This window comes from Phyllobates terribilis, unplaced genomic scaffold (genome assembly GCF_046119375.1).
Source record: "Phyllobates terribilis strain yellow unplaced genomic scaffold, ASM4611937v1 Scaffold_5__5_contigs__length_657084704, whole genome shotgun sequence".
Lineage (NCBI taxonomy): Eukaryota > Metazoa > Chordata > Amphibia > Anura > Dendrobatidae > Phyllobates > Phyllobates terribilis.
In genome coordinates this window covers 461,265,339-461,286,861 of record NW_027362765.1, presented here as the reverse complement: position 1 = coordinate 461,286,861, position 21,523 = coordinate 461,265,339, and the positions used below count along the sequence as shown (strand labels likewise).

At 42.4% G+C, this 21,523-nt stretch overlaps 2 protein-coding genes across 2 annotated transcripts in view; one reads left to right on the top strand and one right to left on the bottom strand.

The window, feature by feature from the left end:
- The first annotated feature begins 1,234 nt into the window (after positions 1 to 1,234).
- On the top strand, positions 1,235 to 8,660 carry LOC141273490 (uncharacterized). The gene has a single exon (XM_073685389.1). The coding sequence runs from the start codon at positions 2,704 to 2,706 to the stop codon at positions 6,652 to 6,654; it is 3,951 nt and encodes a 1,316-aa protein (XP_073541490.1). The 5' UTR covers positions 1,235 to 2,703; the 3' UTR covers positions 6,655 to 8,660.
- Positions 8,661 to 11,352: 2,692 nt separating this feature from the next.
- SYCE3 (synaptonemal complex central element protein 3) overlaps positions 11,353 to 21,523 on the bottom strand; it is an 81,379-nt gene continuing 71,208 nt past the window's right edge. Inside the window, exons 2-3 of the mRNA XM_073681386.1 lie at positions 14,208 to 14,316; positions 11,353 to 11,680 (exon numbers count right to left, since the gene is read on the bottom strand). Coding sequence (XP_073537487.1) covers positions 11,523 to 11,680; positions 14,208 to 14,316 — 267 coding nt within the window. The 3' untranslated portion in view covers positions 11,353 to 11,522. The remainder of the gene's footprint in view (positions 11,681 to 14,207; positions 14,317 to 21,523) is intronic.

Below are 21,523 nucleotides of genomic sequence, written 5' to 3'. Positions count from 1 at the left end.
GCATCCCATATTTTCAGGGGGAAAATAAGGATATCTTATGTGAATTATATCCTGACAGACTGTCACGTCCAGCGTGGGACTGGGGTGGCAAGGTCCCACCAGTAACATTGACTCTAGGGGTCCACTGTTCAGCTACATGCATATATTGCATTACCCTCTTTACAAGTTGACCTCTGCTTCTATATAATAATACACAGGGTAGTTTGTAGAATGATGAGCTGCTACTTTTGTAAATCAAATATTTTTGGCCTACTACTGCTGATGTTGGGTGGGTAAGTGGCTTACTCCTGCACAGGGGCCTACCTGAGGATTTACCTGTTCTCCTGTGGGCCAGTCCGAGCCTGGTCACATCTCATTTGGAAGTTAGACGAGGTTAGAAATGGTTTATGTTCAATTTTTCAGTCTAATCCAATCAATCCACGTGGAATACATAGTGAGCTCCTTTGATGATCAGTTTCACTTGAAATTTCCAAATGAGTCTTCCTCTTTATTGAAAAAAAAATGAAATGGAGGACTTCTCTTTTATTAATTGATACATAGTGCCATAGTGTGCAGATCCCTCCACAGTTTGTTGGCGATGCATTTATCCCTTTTCCCCCATAAAGCTCTTCTAAAGCCGGTCATACATCTGTAATAGCTGAGTGTCCGGCCAACACCCATAGCCGGAGCTCATCTCCAGGAGAAAATGAATGGGTTTTGAAACCCACATGTCTGACTCTTTTTTTTATCCGAAACAGCAGATGCTGTCTATTGAGCTATCACATACAGATAAGATAGTCACCTAAATATGCTTTGCTAATGACTAGATTGAATATTAACTTAAGTTTAAATTCAGTATCCTTATTAGCAAGGCATATTTTTCTCTTTGTTAATGATAATCTGTCATACATACACAGACTACCTGGTGAGCTTGTGCTTATACAAGGGTTCCCCAACTCTGGTCCTCAAGAGCCATCAGCAGGTCATGCTTTTAGGATTTCCTTAGTATTTCCCAGGTGATAATTGCATCACCTGCTCAGGCTAGAATTCCATCACCTGGGCAATACTAAGGAAATCCTGAAAACATGACCTGTTGATGGCTCTAGATCAGGGTTCCCCAACTCCAGTCCTCAAGGCCCACCAACAGGTCATGTTTTCAGGATTTCCTTAGTATTGCACAGGTGATGTAACTATTGCCTGTGCTGATGATGGAATTATCACCTGTGCAATACTAAGGAAATCCTGAAAACATGACCTGTTGGTGGGCCTTGAGGACTGGAGTTGGGGAACCCTGCTCTAGATGACTGGAGTTGGGGGACACTGGGTTATACACAGCAGCCGTTCTTACCAGGCAGAGCATATGGATAGATCAGCAGCCTGAAACAGTGATGTGACATGAAATAGATCTTTAGACTACCCCAAACTCCCATTACACAATGGTGCTATGGTGGAGTCGCTTCTCATAGCTTTGACTGAAAGGAACAGAGCTAAAATGCATCCAGTACTGAAATGATGTATCAGGTAGGCATTGCCCAAATGACACAATGGAGCATGACTTGTCTTTAGAAAAGGTCATCAATGTTGTATATTGTGTATTTGATTTGTATAGGAAAGAGCTTGATGGCCAATACACAATGTAAGTAGCTGTGCTGCTACCAACGCTCCAGCTAATCAAAGGGGAGGTGTTGGGGGTGAATGGAAAAATAATGCAACTCACAGATCTGATATCTTAAATATCAATTTTCAGTATCAGTGTGTGCACTCAGCGTTTTCAAGACACCAGCAGACCTGCCAAACATTTCCTGGGCAAATCTGCTTCTTTTCTGCTGGGTTTGTCATTCTTTTTGTCTGCAGCTCCATCACTGTAGTTTAAGTCATAACTAGCGACGAATGTACGTGTTAATTTTTTTAGCCGCTTCACTGTTTCCTAGCCCTGAAGTGGTTAAAAGAAGCAGCAAAAGACGAAACATGTGCACAGCAATGTCGTTTATACATTGCTGTGCACAACATTCGTTTTTTTTTCTGCCACTTATCGAGGCGGGTTCTTAGCTGAAATCACCTGAAAAATACATCATGTGCACATACCTTTATGTAAAGTGAATATCCATGCTAATTTACCAATGTTTGAAAACTACCTGGTAATCACTGCATTTTGCTATACAAGACCATGTGGAAAAACTAGTAAAATTAAATATTGGTAAAAAAAAATGAAGGAAGCATAAAGAAATATAGGCATGTTAAATAAAACCAATAAAAAAAGTCTATGAATGCTAAATACAAAACTGCAATGCTGGTTTATTAGATAGATATTTGCAAAGTTACCACACATGTACATGCAGATGATATTCGCTGTGATATTCATACTTCAGTGTTAACGATGGTTCTTTTATATACATGAGTTTTAGTGAAACTTTTGTAAGTTAGGCATATTTTGAGATCTACCTTAAGTACAGTCGTCTGCCTTGATCACATTACTAGTGGCGTGTTGCCAGAAAAAAAAAACACAGAAGAAGATCACCGAGCAATACATTAACAGAGATGCACCAAGAAGCAACAGTTTGCAGGATTCTCGGGAAAATTTTGCTTCTTTACTGAAATCTAGCAGCTGAAATCCACTCCCGGGTACATATGACACATGATTCCTGCTCCTAATTTGAAACTGATTTTTATCTTCCATTGCCTGATGTCAGCTACAGCCTCCTATTGATATTAACATCTGTAACAATGAGCGATAAAGATTCTGCATCCAGCCTGGGTATCCCTGCTATACTTCGAGCCCTGGGGACATTGGCTCTAGCAGCCGCCACGGCTGTAGCCATCAAATGGTTTTTTTCACATGACCAGATCGAAAAGGGAAAGGATAATTATTCAAAGCTCCAATGCAACCAAGATTCAATAGAAGATGGACAACCCCCAAGGGATGATCGTAAAACAGATGACAAAATTCTGGAAAATGATATAACAGAACCCCAGGTCAGTGATGAAAAAGATATGACAGTTTTAGCATTTGATTGTTTTTCATGTGAACTTTTGAAAAGTTCTCTAGAAACGTCCTGTCCAAATATGTATGTGGAAGAAAAAGGGGGATTTCTGGCTGATCATAAAAGTTTATCAAGTGACCTGACTCCAGTTTCCTACGAAGTGAGTGATGTGTCAGCCCCCCAAAGTGATTTGCACAACTCGGAGCAGGCAAGTGTCAGTATTTCAGGATTACCTGCTGCTTTTGTTTATGATAACACAAAGGATACGCAGAATGAAGTATTTTCTAGCTGCTTCACGCAGACCGATGATATAACATTTAATGAAAGGTCACAGGAGCAGCAGCTCGACACTGAAACAAGTTCAAGCAATGGTGAATGTATTGATGTCATAAATGTAAAGTACCCGGAGTGTAAAAGTCAGTTTATCGGTGATGACAACATGGTGTCTACAACATATTTGCGGCACAAGACTGTAAACGTTGGTTTGGCTGAAGATCGATTTAATATGGATAAATGGGAAATGAATGGATATGTAAACCGTGACACTGATTTAAACATTTCAAATGATACAAAACCCTCTGCGGAGAATGATGACAACATGCCTGGTATATTTAATGGCACGAATACAGAAGAGGATACCAAGGAACATACCTGTAAAAGAGAGAACCGGGTGAATATATGTGTCCCATGCCTTCCTGAATCACAAGAGACAGACAATACTTTCATAAAGGCTTTTAGTCCACTTAATAACGAAATTCTTACAAGATGTCACAATAGTAAGCAGCAGACAATCTATACAACATTTACAATGCTGGATATTCTTCAAACTGACGATGCAATACAAGAGACTAATCAGACCACGATAACCGTATCCAATGAAAATTCTGAATTGACAAATACATTTTACAGACATCATTTCCAAAATGAAAAATTCAATTGTATGCAAAATAATCATATTATGTGCTCACAGCAAACAAGTAAGGATCACAAGATCTATGTGACGTCTGAAGAAATACTCGAAGAAGCAAATGACAGCTTGACATGTTCTGATCTGATCTCTGCGCCAGCTTCTGCGCAAGTTCCTGAGGAGTACATGATTGTTAAAAAGAAAATTGGAAAATTATTTTCATCACTCAACCCCTTGCAAACACATCATAATGGAAAACACAACAAAGAGTTTCCTTCAAGAGAAGAACAGATGTCTTCTGATTCACAAGACCATGTGGAGATGTTTTTATCTGGGGTTGGTGCAATGGATCAAAGTAAAATAAAAACTACAGCTCATTCTACTAACCATGTTATGCAATGGAAAACTACAAGTGTATATAATTCTACAGAATATATAGACCTGATGTACCCACTAGATAATTGTGCACCTGAAAATTTAATTATTCCTCTTATCGAGAATGATGAAGGCCAAACTAATATACAACACACTGAGTCACTTTTATTTGAGAAACCAATGCCTAGATGTTATGATGGAGAATATCACAATTTGGATTCTGAGGTGGAAAGTTTCTTTGAAAGTTCTAGATCCCACAACATACTATATGATAAACCTGTACCGACCACTATGAGAAGGAAGAACTTATGTGATCCCTCCACTCTCAACACATTCAATTCGACAACGGTCACCAAGACTCAGGTCCAAAGTATCAAATCTACCAGTAATAGACAAGACAATGATGAAATCTACAATGTCTACGAGCACAATTCTACATTGCTTACCATGGACCAAAAGGAATTCTGCACTGTCATCACTAATGGATATTTCAGTAGGTATCAAAAACAAGTGGATTCCAAAATTTTTGGTTGGGCTTCTGAAGAATTGAAACCAGAGGAGTGCTATATCAAAAATCAACAGTCTGCCATGTCCAAACCCTTATCAAACTCTCCACAGAACAATGTGGTGCTTGCTGAAGATGAAGAATCCTCTTGCCAGAGTCCGATTTACTCCAAACCCACTGCTTTGAATGATGTGATGGACATATCTAAGAGTGAATTAAAATGTCAACAAACTATGAAAGCAAATAATATGGACTCTCATCTGTCTGTAGAAAATGTGACTGTGAGTAGGGTGGAAGAAACATCTGATTCCTTGTGGTCCTCAGTTCAAAGTCCTGAACAGGGTATTTTTGACAATCCGGACTTCAGTTCCAACGAAGCATATTCTGCACAAGGCTCTATCAAGCCAAGTCCTTTGCATAATGAAGAACAAGATAAATTATTACAAAGTAGAGATCAGGAAAGACTGGATACAATAAAATCAGATACCCAGTCATTTTCCAGGGAAAGGATAATGTCCACTATTGCTGAAACTCCAGAGCTAATTTTACCAGAATACCAGTCAGTGTTCATTTCTGAAAGGAAAATGCCCCTAATGACGAAGAGCTGCGATAACATATTTTCTGGGCCTTCATTCCAAGGATCAGCAATGAAAAACAAAGCACAGAGCATGATATGTTTACTTACAGAATATTACACTACAAAATTACATTCCTTGGAGAATGGGCCACTTGAAAAAGTATCAAGGGGATGTTTCATTCGTATTCCAAAGGGCATTCAGAATATACGAGAAGGTGTGAGTTTTCAGCTGACTTTGGGAAACTGCCTGGAATTGTTAAAGTTAGCCAGAAAGAAGAGTGTGCCTGAACTTCTGAAGGCAGTCTACACACTTATCAGCGATAACTACCTAAATGTGCTAAAGAACTCTGCTATTTATGGCCAGCTGACAGGGGTGGAGAGAGAGAAAATACTTCAGTTAAGAATGAGGGGAAAATTGTCTCTTTGCATAATTGAAACACAAAGTATATTTGGCTTAAACAGAAATATCAGCCGTTTAGAGCAAAGGAGTTCAGATCAACCTATAGACCAGATTTACTCACTATATATGGAGTTGAATGAATGGAAAAGAGTCACTAATATCCCAGAGGAAGCCTGTCTCAAAGGTTGTAGTATCTGCTCTATGCATAACTACCTATTCATTGCAGGAGGCATCCAAAAGACCAAAAACGGCTCGTTATGCTCCGACAAACTATTTTGTTATAACCCTCTGACTGACATATGGACACAGCTCACGCCAATGAACCAAGCGAGGTCCCAGCTGAAGCTTGTCCCACTTGATGGCTACCTTTACGCCATTGGAGGAGAGTGCTTGCAGACAATGGAAAGATATGATCCAAGATTAAACAAGTGGACCCTTTCAGCACCCCTCCCAAAAGGCTCTTTTGCTGTGGCACACGAAGCTGCAGCCTGTGGAGGAGAAATTTATATATCAGGAGGTCATTTATTTTACCGGCTATTAAAATACAATCCAATTCAAAATCAATGGGAAGAATGTCCTTTCAATGCCAGCAAGGGCCGTTCTTGCGACATGGTAGCGATGGGTCATATCCTTTATAGATTTGACATGCACAAGGATGCCAGAGTCCATATTTTTAAATATAATACCACTGCCAAGGTGTGGTCTGAATATACAGCAACTTTTCCAAACAGCAAGGTTCCTTTTAGATGTGCTGTGCTGGATGGTACCATCTATTGCTTAAACAGGGAGACGACTGCCCGATTTTCAGTGGAAGGGGAAAAAGCAATGTTTGAGTCAACTATGTTCAGCAAAGTCCCCACTAAGGGAGTAGGCTACCATTGTCCCGTTGTGTTAAGCCTACAAAGTCCATTGTCTCAAACATCTGTATAAACAGTTAAAACACATGTAAAAAAAATGTGTTTATGGTTTTAGGCATCGTGTGTTAGGCCAGCGTTCATAGCTAGGCAAGTATTGTGCCTGATAACCTAGGAATAATTCCTACTGATTGGCCTCTTAAAACAAATAATGTTCCTTAAGTACCCCTTAAACAAATAATTTCCACTGAGCGCCCCCTTAAAAAGTAATGATTATTCCTTTATGCACCACCCACAAAAAATATAGTTTATAATCCTCTAATCCTAATGACTGAGTCCTCTTCTTGCCCGCACACCGAATGGGACGCTGATGCCTGGTAGGCTGAAGACCTACAGCAGCTTGCGGCCTATAGAATGGAGAGTAGTGGGGCAGGGATCCTTTGGCTCTCTGCTCTATCACAAAACACAATAGTATTGGCATTATTTTGAGCCCAATACAGTTCAAAGTGATGCTCGTCTGGAGATCTGAGGCACCAGGCCAGAAGTTCAGGGCATGGGCACTGACATGGATCTTCAACTAATTTGAACTAATTTATCTCCCCATCAAATTTATCTCCCCTAAGAATTTTATACCCAGGACAGCTGCCCCAGTACCAACCCCTCAAGCTATGATAATGGTTTTAGACCACATTTACATAATCACAAGGTAACTCCATATTCCACTCTAATTGGAGGAAACTTTTCTTTTAAGGAATGTTTACTTTTCTCTCTATTTTGAGATGTATTCCCATCTCACATTCCAAAATGTCCGAAATTAATTTAAAATCCCAATACTGTGTAGTGCGTATGCCCAATCCAAGTTAGACTGGCCCCTACTTTAATGGGTAGTAATTAGAGATGAGCGAACCCGAATTTAAAAGTTTGGCGTTCGTACCGGACAGTTAGTGTCCGGTGCTAAACGCCGTACACAGACATCTCCCGGGAGTCTGTTGTAATGTCCGGAGTTCCAGGGGAAGGAAGAGGGAGAGAAAGAAGATAGAGAATTTTCCAGTTGAAAAATTCTGGTCCTCATTGTTTTCAATGGGGTCCGGATTCTGGTTGAAGTTCGAACATTAGAAAAAAGTTCAGGTAGGGTACCAGAACCCGAACTTCCACGGGTCTGCTCATCCCTAGTGGTCTAGTGGTGATTATTTGCAAAGGGATGTGGTCTTGAAAGCAAGTGAGAAAGTGCATAATATTGCGGTTTTGTACAAATTCTTTCATTTTATGTCACTTTGTAATGTATTTTTATTAGAATATTGGAGTTATGATATACCTATATAGTTCTCATGGAATTAGGAGACCACCGCTTGGAGGAATGATCCCTTGTTTCTATGGACATCAATAGGAGGAGAGAAAGGCCCTTTCCATGTTGATGGATACTGAATTCAGCCCTGACCATGAAATTCTGACTTCTGTATGATGAAGATTAAGTAATTAGAAAATGCAACATAGCTTTGATTCCCTAAAATAAAATATACTACATGCAATAACATTGGAGCAAAAATAACAAGTGATTTGTATTTATTAACTATTTTTGTTTTAATTTCAGTACTGTTGCAGTTATTTGCTGTTGTTCTGTATTTATTACATCATGCTGTAAATAATAGTAATAATAATGTTGTGTCCACAGGAGTGAAATGCAATGTGGTTACTCAGGAGGTGTCTCTATACACATGATATCAATATCTTTTTTTAGTGACCAGTTTAGATATTTTCAGTTTAATGTTACTATAATCAAATTAGGTCTCATGACATAAGATATCACAGAGCAATCCTACTGAATATCAAGAAACACAGTAACCCAAGTTTCTTCCTCAGGGACAGGATTTATAAATACACTGGGTTAAATAATTTTACAGATTATTTTAAAAAATAGATATATAGAGTGTTTTACCATAAATTAGGATTCAAGGAGTAAGGTTTCTCCTTGCAGAGAGTGACATGTCAAGCATGCCAAGGTGAGGAGACTTTTAAGCCGCATGCTCTTCTGGGAAATATGCAAATTGTCTCTTTAGAGAGGAAGAGGACTAGAACTCTAGTGCCACCTACAGGAAGTAGCAATCCTAAAAGTCAATATCTACTCTCTAACGAGCCTTGTCACAGCACCCCGAATGCAAATTGAGATTCTGGTTCTGGCTTTTATCCTAAGTCATGTGACAAGGCTCGTTAGAGAGTCGATATTGACTTTTAGGATTGCTACTTCCTGTAGGTGGCACTAGAGTTCTAGTCCTCTTCCTCTCTGAAGAGACAATTACCATAAATTAGGAGCACATATTTAAATATAAAATGTAATGTATCTCAATAGGAGACAATGGCATCTTTCTTACCTCTCAGCAGAATCTTTCTGAATGTTTCATAAAATGTCGCCAAACAGCAAACACTAAAAGAACAGTAAAACTAGAGGAAGGGGAAAAGGGGATGCAACTGCGGTATTTCTCTTAGTGTTCGCTCACAAGACTGTATAACACGGCCGAGTGCTATCTGATGTTTTGTTGGATAGTACTCGGACCAATGTTATAATATGGGGCAGTGCAGATCTGCTATTATTTTCTGATACCGGTTCGGAATAAGAAAAAAAATCGCAGCATTCTGCAGGTGCATCTGATAATTCAGATCGCACTCACCCATAAAAGTCTATGGGTGCATATGAAACATCGGACTGCACTTGTATGTCATCCGAGTGCAGCGCGATGTATGCGCACAGAGACAATGGAGAAGATGGGAAAATTCCTTTTTTTTGTCTTCCCATGCACCTGTGCTAAGGTTTCCTCATGCGAGAGATTGAGGTCACAGTAAGATGACACTCGGATCATACTCTGACAGAGTTTGAGCCCAGTGTCATTAGCATAATCAGCCTGATTCATACTCTGGCAAAGGAGGCAAAAAAAGCTAGCCAATCTTATTAGCTCAGTGTAGCAAACACAGTCCTCATATCATACCAGGAAGAGGGTTTGCTCACACTCAATAGAGATGTACGTAAAAAAATATAAGTCTATAGACCCAAGCATAGGGGAATAAGACATATATATATTTATTTACGGCTGTCCAAGGATTATTTAGGACTTACAATTCATTTATGGCAAAATGCATGTACAACTGATCTCACTACTGGGTCCTGCATCTATCTCTAAAACAGCGCCCCGATAAATGTGGCTGTCAGTAGAGCGGTGGCTGGAATTCTCATTCATTTGGATTGGAATTCTGACCACCTCTGCACTGACTGCAGCACACAACATGGCCATGTCCTCCATATACATGCAGGTCTTATTGTAGTACCTGTATCTACTATACATTTATTTCATATCCTTTGGATATGCCATATATGTACTCGATTGAAATAACACTTTAAGTTGTGCTCAGAACCATTGTATATCATAGTGTCAGCTACTAGCATGTTCATTCTTTCAAAAGGTCCTAGGCTTACTGATAAATTAACATATTAATTAGTAGTATCAGGTTCACCCGCCCTTGTGGCACTTGTCAGCTATCTCATATGGAGAGCCATTGACTTGAACCATATGCACAAGTTTACTGAACATTATAGTTTACTGCAAAAATGTGACCATAAAGCCATAGAAACGTTTGTGCTGAACGTTTCTATGGCTTTATGGTCACATTTTTGCAATGGAAAGAAAAAAGTTACATTAACTTTATTTTACTCACCAGACACCAATACACCATGTGGAAAAAGACAAAAGGGTGCAAATTGGTGTTCACAATGTATGCATAATATTTTTTCTGGTTTCATATGTTGCATGAGGCCACATTTCCAACACTGTAATGTACTTGAGCTTGATTTAACACTTTTGCTGGTTGAGTCAAGGGCAACACAAAATAAAGACTGAATTATAATGTTTAGACCCACTGACAATGTACTTTATAAAGAGTTTCATTACATATTAAGCTCTTATGGCCAGTGTCTTCTTTTCTTTTGTTTTATTTTAAGAGGATGTTTTTTTTCTTCAATATGTCATTTTGTATATTAACTTATTCCACCTGGAATGGTACCATTGTATAAATTAAGGTTTCTTTGTTATTATCATCCATATGATAATTTTCTAGCAAGCTACATGCGAGTTAATTTAGGAACATTATAAGCTTTCACTGCCCCCTTGTGGTTGCTAGTGCTCATTACAGCAGCAAAAAAAAAACAATTCTTGGTCCCCCATAGTGATTCTAAAGTCACCATCTTTAAGACATAAAAGGTCTCAAGGAAATATAAACCATGTATAGTATGTGATCAGAATAAAAATGAAAATTGAGATCTGCTATAAATATTAAAGTGCTATATACATGGACAACACATGAGAAATGAGACATGAGAGATGGTGCCCTCAGCAAACAATGGGCTGGCTGTCCTTATAAAGGCCCAGTCGACAATATCTGGCCATGTTCCCACTTAGCGTAAATGCTGCCTTTTAGCCACTCACTTTTGTGTGCAGAAAATCCAATGCATTTAACAGTTCAAGCAAAGTAATGTGATTTCATGAAAACTCCTGCCCACTGTGTTTAATCACTGCTGAAATTTGCATTTTTGGTGCATTAACTATAGAGTTCTATGGGGAGCCTGAAAAAAATGCGTGGAAAAATTGCCACACATTGCTTTGGTAGTAGAAGTGGCCTCCTCACCTCTTGCGTCCCTGTGTGGCTGCACAGGTTGCGCCAATGATATGTCCACCCCTGGTCATTTTCTATAAATGTTCAAAACTTTTCTGATCTCTTTTAGGTATAACAACTAAATATTTTGTCGTATACCTGGAATTCAAGAAAGCGGAGTAATGGAGACTTTTGCACTGTAACTTGCAGAGATAAATTTTACTTGCAGACTACAATTATTCTTAAATAAAAGGAAACGTTGGTCTGAGAATAAATCATGAACACATATTATTGACCATAGTGATTCTATGATGTTTTCTTGGTTTCAGCTAACATATCTTTCCACTTTTTCTCAATCTCTTCTCTGCACTGCAAGAAGCTTTCCTCCAGTCTTCTCATTTGGTCAGCCACTGCAGGATCCCTGTGTGTCGTCACCATTTCATACACCATCCACGTAGTTTTAACTAATGAAAGATTCAGACAGATATTAGCTCTCTCTCTCTTTATATATATATATATATATATATATATATATATATATATATATATATATATATATACATGGCTATTTCTTTTTAAGTTACAACACCATGAAGGAAAAGTAATGTATGAGCGCCATGCGCCATGAACAGAAACACGCGCTCTTACATGGCATGTTATCGATGAGGTTATTGTTGGTTGAGTAATGTTCTGCAACGCTGAATGCACTTGGGCACCCAAATCATCAAGATCCGCTGCTGGCAGCTCCCCTTGCAATTGTTGACCGATGACATGCCACATGTTGATGGGATTGATGGGAGACAAATCTGGAACCGCTGAAGGCTATGGTAGTACATTTAGGCCAAGCAGGCTGCTTACGTCAGCACAGACAATATGTGGCCTTGCGATTGTTGAAATATGGCTCCTGGGTCACTTTAGGGAAATGACCGTACCACTGATACCAGAACCAGATCAATGTAATACTGAGCTGGCTATACAATGCCACCCCAAACCATATTCCAGGGAGTAGGACTGATTTCACGTTCCCTCTCGAATGCCACACTTTAGAGAAATGGTCGTTCGATAGGTTCAACGGCCAAATCAATGTAACACCGAGCTGTTAATTTACTTGGAATGAAGACTAGAGGGAACTGGCTTTATTATGCCACCCCAAACCATAATCTCGGGAATAGGACTGGTGTGACATTCCCTCACAAAGGCCTTTTCACTGCATTGCCCACATGGTCTCGTCAGATTTAAACAATGATGCTTATTGATCGATTTTGTGCTGCAAATGAAATTAGATGTCACATACTAAGTCTAAGATGTCAAACAGTGTCTACAGTGAGCCACTGTGAGAAGCCTGGTCTTCAAACTTTACTAAAATTGAGCACATCTGGGACATCACTGGTGATCAATTGCAAAGGGAGCTGCCAGCAGTGGTTGTTGATGATTCACCCAAGTGCATCAGTGTGGCAGAACACTCTTCAGAATCTCCATGTCATACTAGCCCAAAGTGATCCAGATAGTCTGATTTGCCATCATGTCATTCAGAAGAGGACCGGAACGGCGCTGGATACCAGAGAAAACGGCAATAGATGAGGACAGATTTAGGGAACAGAAAAGTTCATGGCAGGACTTCTTTAATAACATCATTGGTAGCATGCCAAAGCGGGATAGTGAGTGTATTTCAGCGCATTACATTCATAGTCTATACTGAATAAATGAAGATGTTTTAAAAATTTTGGTTAAAGTCTTTCCTCATTTGCACATTATTAACATGTGTATCGGTCCTGTGATTTCCATAATTCCACAACTTTTCCTTCTTGTTGTTGCAATTTATATATATATATATATATATATATATATACACTGTATATATATCAAAATCCTATTTCTCAAACACACACACATGGACCAATTTCATAGAAAGCCAAATACACCACTGGTATGTTTTTTGAAGTGAGGGAAGTGACAACACCTACACAGGGAGGATACAACCATAGAATCTCCATATAAATGTTTCCTTAGTTTGGTTCTATGCTGAAATACAACAGTGCAAGCTACTTGGGTCAGTGGGCAACAGACAGAGGGAATATTTTTGAACTTACGTAGTAGGAAAACCCCATTATCTTATATGAAAAACATCTTTTTTGCTTTTGATATAAAGAACAGTATAGATGATAAAAGTGTTCGCTCACACGAGCGTATAACATGGCTGAGTGCTATCTGATGTTTTATTGCATAACACTCGGCCCAGTGTTATACCATTGGGCAGTGCAGATCTGCAATTATTTGCGAGTGGCTCCGATATTCGCGATGATACGCACCCATACAAGTCTATGGGTGCGTGTGAAACATGAGACTGCACTCGGATGTCATCACAAAGACAATGGAGGGGATGGAAAAATTAAGTTCTCAGTCTTCCCAGCACCTGTGATACTATTCTCTCATGCGAGAGAATCAGATCACACTCAGATGACACTCGGATAAGTCTCTGACAGAGTTTGAGCCAAGTCTCGTTAGCATATTCAGCCCGATTCTCTTGCATGAGAGAATCTACGCCAGTGTAAGTGAGCAGCTAGTGTCAGAAACTGAGATAGAGCCCCATATTAAGACCAGGTGTGGTCCTGTATAGGTATGCTGTGCTGTAGCCTGTACTCATTGCTACAGACCTTGATATTACATGGAGCTGCAAGCTTCTAACAGCATTATTGTTTTGAAAAAGTGTAATCTTAAAGTGATAGATAACGACCATGACCAATTGTGAGTGCCAATAAATCCATTACATGGCACAAAATGATAACTATTTACTGTTAGTGAATTAAAAGGAGAGATCCCCAGTAGAAACAGCTGAGCTATGTACTAAGGTATTGCACACAAGAATATAGATTCACTAACGTGTTTCTATTTTTCACTGGAAGTAATAATGTTCTCATAAATGTATGTTTCTTGCAGCCTAATACATGTAGTACATGTTTCCTACACTTGGATTGCTCATTCTGATCCTACCTGATAACATTTCCATTTGCTCTAGCATTCTTTCCAGATCCATGTTAAGGTCAGTCAACATCTTGGAAACATCTTCATATGTCTGCTTGTCTGAGTTTGCTTCTGCCATCTAGTTTAAAAATAATGTCCTTGAGAATCATTATAATAATATATATTATATATGTTAGAACAGTTATAGTTAGGCATATGTAACAAACTGAAAGTTGATGTATTTGTTACTATTCTATGGCCCTCCTCTTATAGTGAATACTTTCTAAAACCATTCTATGGCCCTGATTCGTTATGTCCAGCGATCTTCAGTGTGAGGCTCCTGATTTATTAAGAGGTGCACGCCACGTAATGAATCAGGCAAAGCATGAAGTAGCACTCACCGCCACATCCATGCTGGAGTAAGATTTGTTATATGGCGGAAGCCACTGCTCGTCTTGAATTTGACAAGTGGCGTTCTGACCCAGGCCCACCCACTTTGTCGGAGCTGTGCGAAAACGGCTTGAGAACACCAAAAGTCGCACAGTTTTAGCACATCTTCGAGTTGCAACAAAATTTTGCAACTTTTCAAAGCTTTTTACATCAGAATTCTACAGTTAAAGCTTCGATGAATCAGGCCCTATATCTTTGTATCCAGAATACTGTATATATCTATGCTGTATACAACTGGCAAAAGTGTCTGAAGACATACATTAGGAAACATCAAGAAGTTGCTTTCTGAGGATTTTACAGACCAGGACATTATTAGATTTCCTACCATTTCCTTTCCCATGTGACTTTCCTATAAGTTACTGAAAAGAAAAATATGGTTTGATTGGTCTACTGTATCTATAACATACTGTAGGTCACTGCATAGTAAACTATATGGTGCATAGATTAGGGTCTTCTGTTTCAGGTTACTGTAATCTCTTGATAAATACACTGAATAGAAGGCATCAACAATTTACATTGACGTGTCATAGACAGACTCCTCTCATGTGGTATTTTTTAAGTGCCTTCTTCTTATTAAAGTGCTCTATAACAAAAAAAAATTTCTATCCAACATCACCCTGAAAATACACTTCTTTTGTAGGACATAGCTAATACCATCAGAGGGAGATAACATCATTAAAGAAGCACTCCTCCTCCTCCCATCAAAATGTTTATCCTCTTAATATACAGCTCTGACAAAAATTAAGAGACCACTGAACAGTTTTCTATTGGAAATCATGGAAAGACTGGTGGAAAGCATGCCAAGACGCATAAAAGCTGTGATTAAAAATCATGGTTAGTCCACCAAATATTGCCAAATATTGATTTCACAGTTAAAACATGAGTAATTTGAGGTCTGAAAGCACTGTGTTTCTTTTTTAGTATTTTGACGCTTTATCATTTGCTGCAAATAAATACAACATTTTTAGCTTTGAATTTCAGAGACATGTTGTCAGTAGTTTATAGACTAAAACAACAATGTACATTTTACTCAAAAATATATCTATAAAGAGAAGAATCTGAGAAACTGAAAATTTTGCTGTGGTCTCTTAATTTTTGCAAGAGCTGTATTGCAGTCATCATATTATATAGCACTGTGTACTTACAATTGCTCATTTTGTCTTTCTACCCAGCTAATTCTTCTCTTTTCCATTAGGTCTATGACATCACGTGATTAAAAACTGACTAACTGAATCCTTCTAAGCTCTATGTAGAAAGAGGAGGTCAGGAGTTGAAGAGGGGAAAAAGATAGGAGAAGGAGGGCACCACCTTAAAAATTCTTTAATTTTATACAAAATTATGTAACCAAAAGCAATAACTTAATCCCCCATACATAAACTGCATCATTTCTATAAGCAAAATAGCAATATATAAGTGACCATGTCAAATGTGCAAAAACAACATTATTCCCTAAACATGAACATGTAAATAAACATATTCATAAAATACTTGTACTGAAAGAATATATACATATACCATACCCATCCTCTATGGGTTTACTGCATGCTGGTGGCACAATGAGATAAAAGTCAGAGCAAAAGAAGCACTAGTGTCAGGTCAGACAATGCTACCTGCTACTGGAAGCAGTGCTGGGGGACCATATACTCAGACCATCGAAATTTGCCCAAGTATGCAATGGTGACCTGCAATAATATGCAGGGAGGAACAAGCAACCCCAACCCCACGCGTATCGCCACTACACCTGTGGTAATACCTCCCCTGATGAAGCCATAGATGTAGTGGCGATACACGTGGGGCTGGGGTTGCTTGTTCCTCCCTGCATATTATTGCATCTCACCATTGCATACTTGGGCAAATGTTGATGGTCTGAGTATATGGTCCCCCAGCACTGCCTCCAGTTGCAGGTAGCATTGTGTGACACTCTAGTGTTTTTTTGGCTCTGACTTTTATCTCATTGTGTCAGCACTGCAGCATGCATAAACCCATAAAGGATGGGTATGGTATATGCATATATTCTTTTAGTACATGTATTTTATGAATATGTTTATTTACATGTTCATGTTTAAGGAATAATGCTGTTTTTGCACATTTGACATGGTCACTTGTATATTGCTATTTTGCTTATAGAAATTATGCAGTTTATGTATGGGGGATTAAGTTATTGCTTTTGGTGACATAATTTTGTATAAAATTAAAGAATTGAGGATTGACTGTAACTAGTGATGAGCAAGCATGCTCGTTACTCGAGATTTACGAGCATGCTCGGGTGTTTTCCGAGTATCTTCAGCGTGTTCAGTGTTATGTTTGAGTCACTCCGTGCTCATGATTTGCGACTGTTTGACGGCTTTAATACATGTGAGGAATGCCTGTTTCTTAGGTATTCCTCACATGTATTAAAGCTTTCAAACAGTCGCAAATCATGAGCACGGAGTGACTCAAACATAACACCCGAGCACGCTGAAGATACTCAGCGAGCACCCGAGCATGCTCGCCGAAAGGGTTAACAGAACATACTCACTCATCACTAGCTGTAACATTATTGTGCTTTAAGTCTCGCATATTTATGCAGCACCTTTGCTCTTTTTATTGTTTTTAATAGTTGTTGGTTTGTTTTGTTTAATAAAATATTTTATGATGTAAATTGGTTGATCCCTGTCAGTACATACTGAGTTGAAAAGGGGAATGATAAATGCAGGGACAAAAAACTTCCTGTTTCTACATAGAACAGACAAAACTGAAGAATTAACTAGGTAGAAAGGTAAAATTAGCAATTGTAAGTACACAGTGCTATATAATATGATGATTGCTATATATTATGAGAATAGACACTTTGATGGGAGGAGTGCTTCTTTAAGGGTTGTCCACTACTGCACCACCCCTGCTTGATCTCTTGAGTTCCCATTGTATATATATACATATGTAGCACCCTGAGGATTCGGCTGCTACAGGGGTATTGCACCTCAACCCAGAGGTGTGATATTCCACTCCCGGGTAAGGATGGAGTGTGGACCTGAGCTCGGTAGGCTGCATGCACTACACACATCCCATTTCCGAGGAGCAGACCGACGGTACTCCCACTTAGAAATGTGCAGGTACGACCGAGTCTGTTCCTGGCTGGAGTGGGAGGGGGGTGGAATATCCCAAGTAGTGTAGGGGCAGATAGGGGGAGCAGCCTGGGTAAAGATAGGAGCTCATTGGGTGCTGGTCGCCTGAGCTCACACATAGAGGGTGTATATAAGGTGGGCACCATCAAAGAACAGGGTCAGTCAGTCTTTGCAGAGGAGCAGAGCAGCCCCAGAGAGAGAAAGAGTGGAGCAGAGAAGGAAAGACCCAGAGGAGACAAAGAGAGGACTCTGAGAACCCAAATTCAATCCCCGGGTGAAGAGTCGGCAATAGGGTACCGGATCCCAAACTGGTGGGGGCAAAAGCACACCCTAGCCAGAGACCGGAGGCCGTGGGCAGCGTCTGCCACGGCCACCCACCACATCCACCCCGAAGGCATACCACGTGGAGGGTCAGGGAACCCAAGGCCAAGGGTGTCCCAACAGAAGGCCCGAGGGAGCTGGACCTAGGTGGATCACTAGTGGGGACGGCCAGAGGAAAGGACAGAAGGAGAGCTCAGGGTCACGCTCCGGACTTGCTTGGGGGTTGGCTGAGTCCAGGACCTGGTGGACGCAGCACGGCTCGGGTGGTCACTTGAAGCTGGAGTGACCGGAACATCAGCAGTGAGTAAATACCCTAACCTGTACAACCCGACTCTGTCTTCATTTAACATCTATGCTGCACCACCACAACCCCCATCCTCTGCACCTGACCCCCTGAGGCTATACCCCACCCGTTGGGGGTTATACTATCAAAAGCTGCACCAACACCATCAGCCTCAGCGGACCCTGCTGCAGCGGCGGCCATAGTGACCGCAATACAACGGGTGGCGTAGTCGACATTAAGAACTTAATAACATCTGTAGGACTGCCACATACAACTGAGTTTGACACCCTGGGCACGGACCGGGTCATAGCCACTCGGAAGACTACAACTCCCATCTGATCCGGCTCCGGGTATTCCCCTAAAGAATATGGCCCAGGGGGTGCGTCAACTTTGGCGTAGTCGGCAGGATAACGTGCCCGCAACAACCGGGTACTGCGTGCCTGAAGAAAAGAACGAGTTTACCTCAAAAAGAAGTCTCCTGCCGGTTCCGGAGGGTCCATGCCATCGGACTCCATCACAGGTCGATTCCAGCCGGTTGTCCGCCATTAACAGCTTTTTCCCGCCATTTGCAGAGTTTCCCGCCACTGGGAGATGATTCCCGCCATTTCCAAAGGTTTCCCGCCTTGTCAGAGCGGACGCCATTATGGGCGTGCCAGAGGATGGCAAGAGGCCGCCTCCCATCGTGGGCCAGGACCGAAAATGGCGCCAAAAGTGGAAACCGCCCCCACCAACAGAGACTGTGATGCTAGAGGTGTCTGTCAGCGTGAAAGAACTGCCCCTGGAGCTGACAATCACCAAGTGGCCCCGGGACCGCCCTCGAAGTGGGAGGACTGAGAAGAAGAGAGCAAAGATGGGTGTTGCTTGGAGCAGTCTGGAGAGAGCGCACCCGGAGGCAAGAAGCCTGGAGAAGAGTATCGGAGGAGCTTACCCGGAGATGGCGAGAAAGCAGAGCAGCACCGGCCCGTTGGCCAGGAGCCTGCTGGAAACAACTGAAGGAGAGCAGAGCAGCACCGACCCGTTGGTCAGGAGCCTGCTGGAAACAACGACCCCACTAGGCCTAGTGGAGGTCCTAGCACAGCTCCCCCGAGACCGGGAGTGTGCGCAGACCGCTCTGGAGGGCCTCGCAAGGAGGATGGCCCGGGTGCAGCGAGAGACGTTGGCGGAGTGGAGCCGTGAGATGGCCCAGCAGACCGAGACCTGTCAGCGGAGCACGCCACCCGAGACGAGGAGGCAGACCGCCTCTGAGGATGGCGCGGGAGGACTGAAGGCCGGAGACGGCGCCGAGAAGGGAGCCGAACGAGTGGAGGCAGGTAAAGGGGACGTCTATACCCCAAACCGGGAAACTGTGTACCTGCCCCAGCTCCCCGTCGCAGAGCCCGAAGTCTATCCTGCCGTGCCCGTCGCTGCAACGTCACCGCCGCAGACTAGGCCTCAAACGGGAGCCGCGACCCCTGTGACGTCACACGCCTCGACCCCGAGCGTGACCAAGCAGGAAGTACCACCAGCCTGGTCGCAAGGCCTAGTACCCCCGGGCGCCGCAATACCAACAGCGCCCCCTACCTCCGCGGAGCCACCGGCCTGGTCGCAGGGCCAAGTAGCCCAGGGCGCCGCCGTCCTTACGGTGCCCTTCACCTTCCAGATACCCCAGGCCTGGCCGCAAGGCCCGGGCAACCCGGGCGCTAACACCACCGCGCCCATAAGACCAAAAGTGCCGCATCTGGGAGAGGACCTGTTTACCCAACACACGTGCCCGGATGGGCAGCCTTTCATCTGGCCCCAGGAATATCATGAACTGGAACGGCAGAGGAAGGCTGGGGCCATGTGTGTACCCCTGATCCCGGCTCCAAAGCCCGTAAAGAGGATCTCGCCCCCGCTAGAAGAGACCCAGTTTGAGTGGGACCCCACCGGAGAAGATCTCATGGGGTTCACTCAGGAGACTCGGGCAGCTGCAGCGGAGCGTGCTGAGTGCTGTCGCCAACAGCTCGAGGTCTTTGAAAGGGAGCGGAGAGAGAGGCGGGTCCGGGAACAGCAAGCTCAAATAAGGAGCGCGGAGCAGAAGAGCCGGGCCAGGAGAGACCCCCGTGCAGCGCATAGTCCCCGCACCACCGGGACTGTGATAAAGTTTAACATGCAGCATGGGTGGGGCTTCATCCGAGACCACCGCACCCCAGGCGACGTCTTCGTGACCAGGAGAGACGTTGAGTCCCACCTACCGGAGGGACACAGAGGTCGTGACCTTTACATCGGGGACGAGGTCACCTTCACCCGGCACAAGTGTGCCAAAGGACCCTACGCTCTCCATGTGCATCGTCTGACGGAGGAAGAGCTGCGGTGTGAGGAGGAAGAGCAAGAGGACCCGGACGGGTCTGAAGCCAAAGGTAACCATAAAGAAAGAGCAGAAGGACGCCGTCGTTAAGTACAGCAGAGTACAAGCTGTATATAGTTGCCCGTCGGGGCACCCTGAACTGTAACTGTTGCTAATATAGTCCCCGTTGGGACCAGCAAGTGTGAACTGTTTACCCGTTTAACCCTTAAATCCCACTGACCGAGGACTGAGAGCGGTCATTCCTCCCTAATAGCTGGCCGAGGACTGAGAGCGGCCACTACCCCCATTTGTATATAGTTGCGCTTCCTAAAGCGCCCCCTACCGGTTTTATAGGAAAACCATTTTTCAAGAAAAGACTGTCGCACTTTACCCGGTCACACGTTGCACAGTGACCGGAGGAGGAGCCAGAGGCGACGAGAATGTTTTATATGAAAAGTTTTATGATGCTGCTAATATATGTTGTTTTATATGTTTTATATGTTTATGCAAAAATTTGTATGTTTTGTGGTGTTTTGTTCTTACAGCCCGAGGACGTGCTGTGATTTACCAGGGGGAATGTAGCACCCTGGTAAAGTCTGTTCCTGGCTGGAGTGGGAGGGGGGTGGAATATCCCAAGTAGTGTAGGGGCAGATAGGGGGAGCAGCCTGGGTAAAGATAGGAGCTCATTGGGTGCTGGTCGCCTGAGCTCACACATAGAGGGTGTATATAAGGTGGGCACCATCAAAGAACAGGGTCAGTCAGTCTTTGCAGAGGAGCAGAGCAGCCCCAGAGAGAGAAAGAGTGGAGCAGAGAAGGAAAGACCCAGAGGAGACAAAGAGAGGACTCTGAGAACCCAAATTCAATCCCCGGGTGAAGAGTCGGC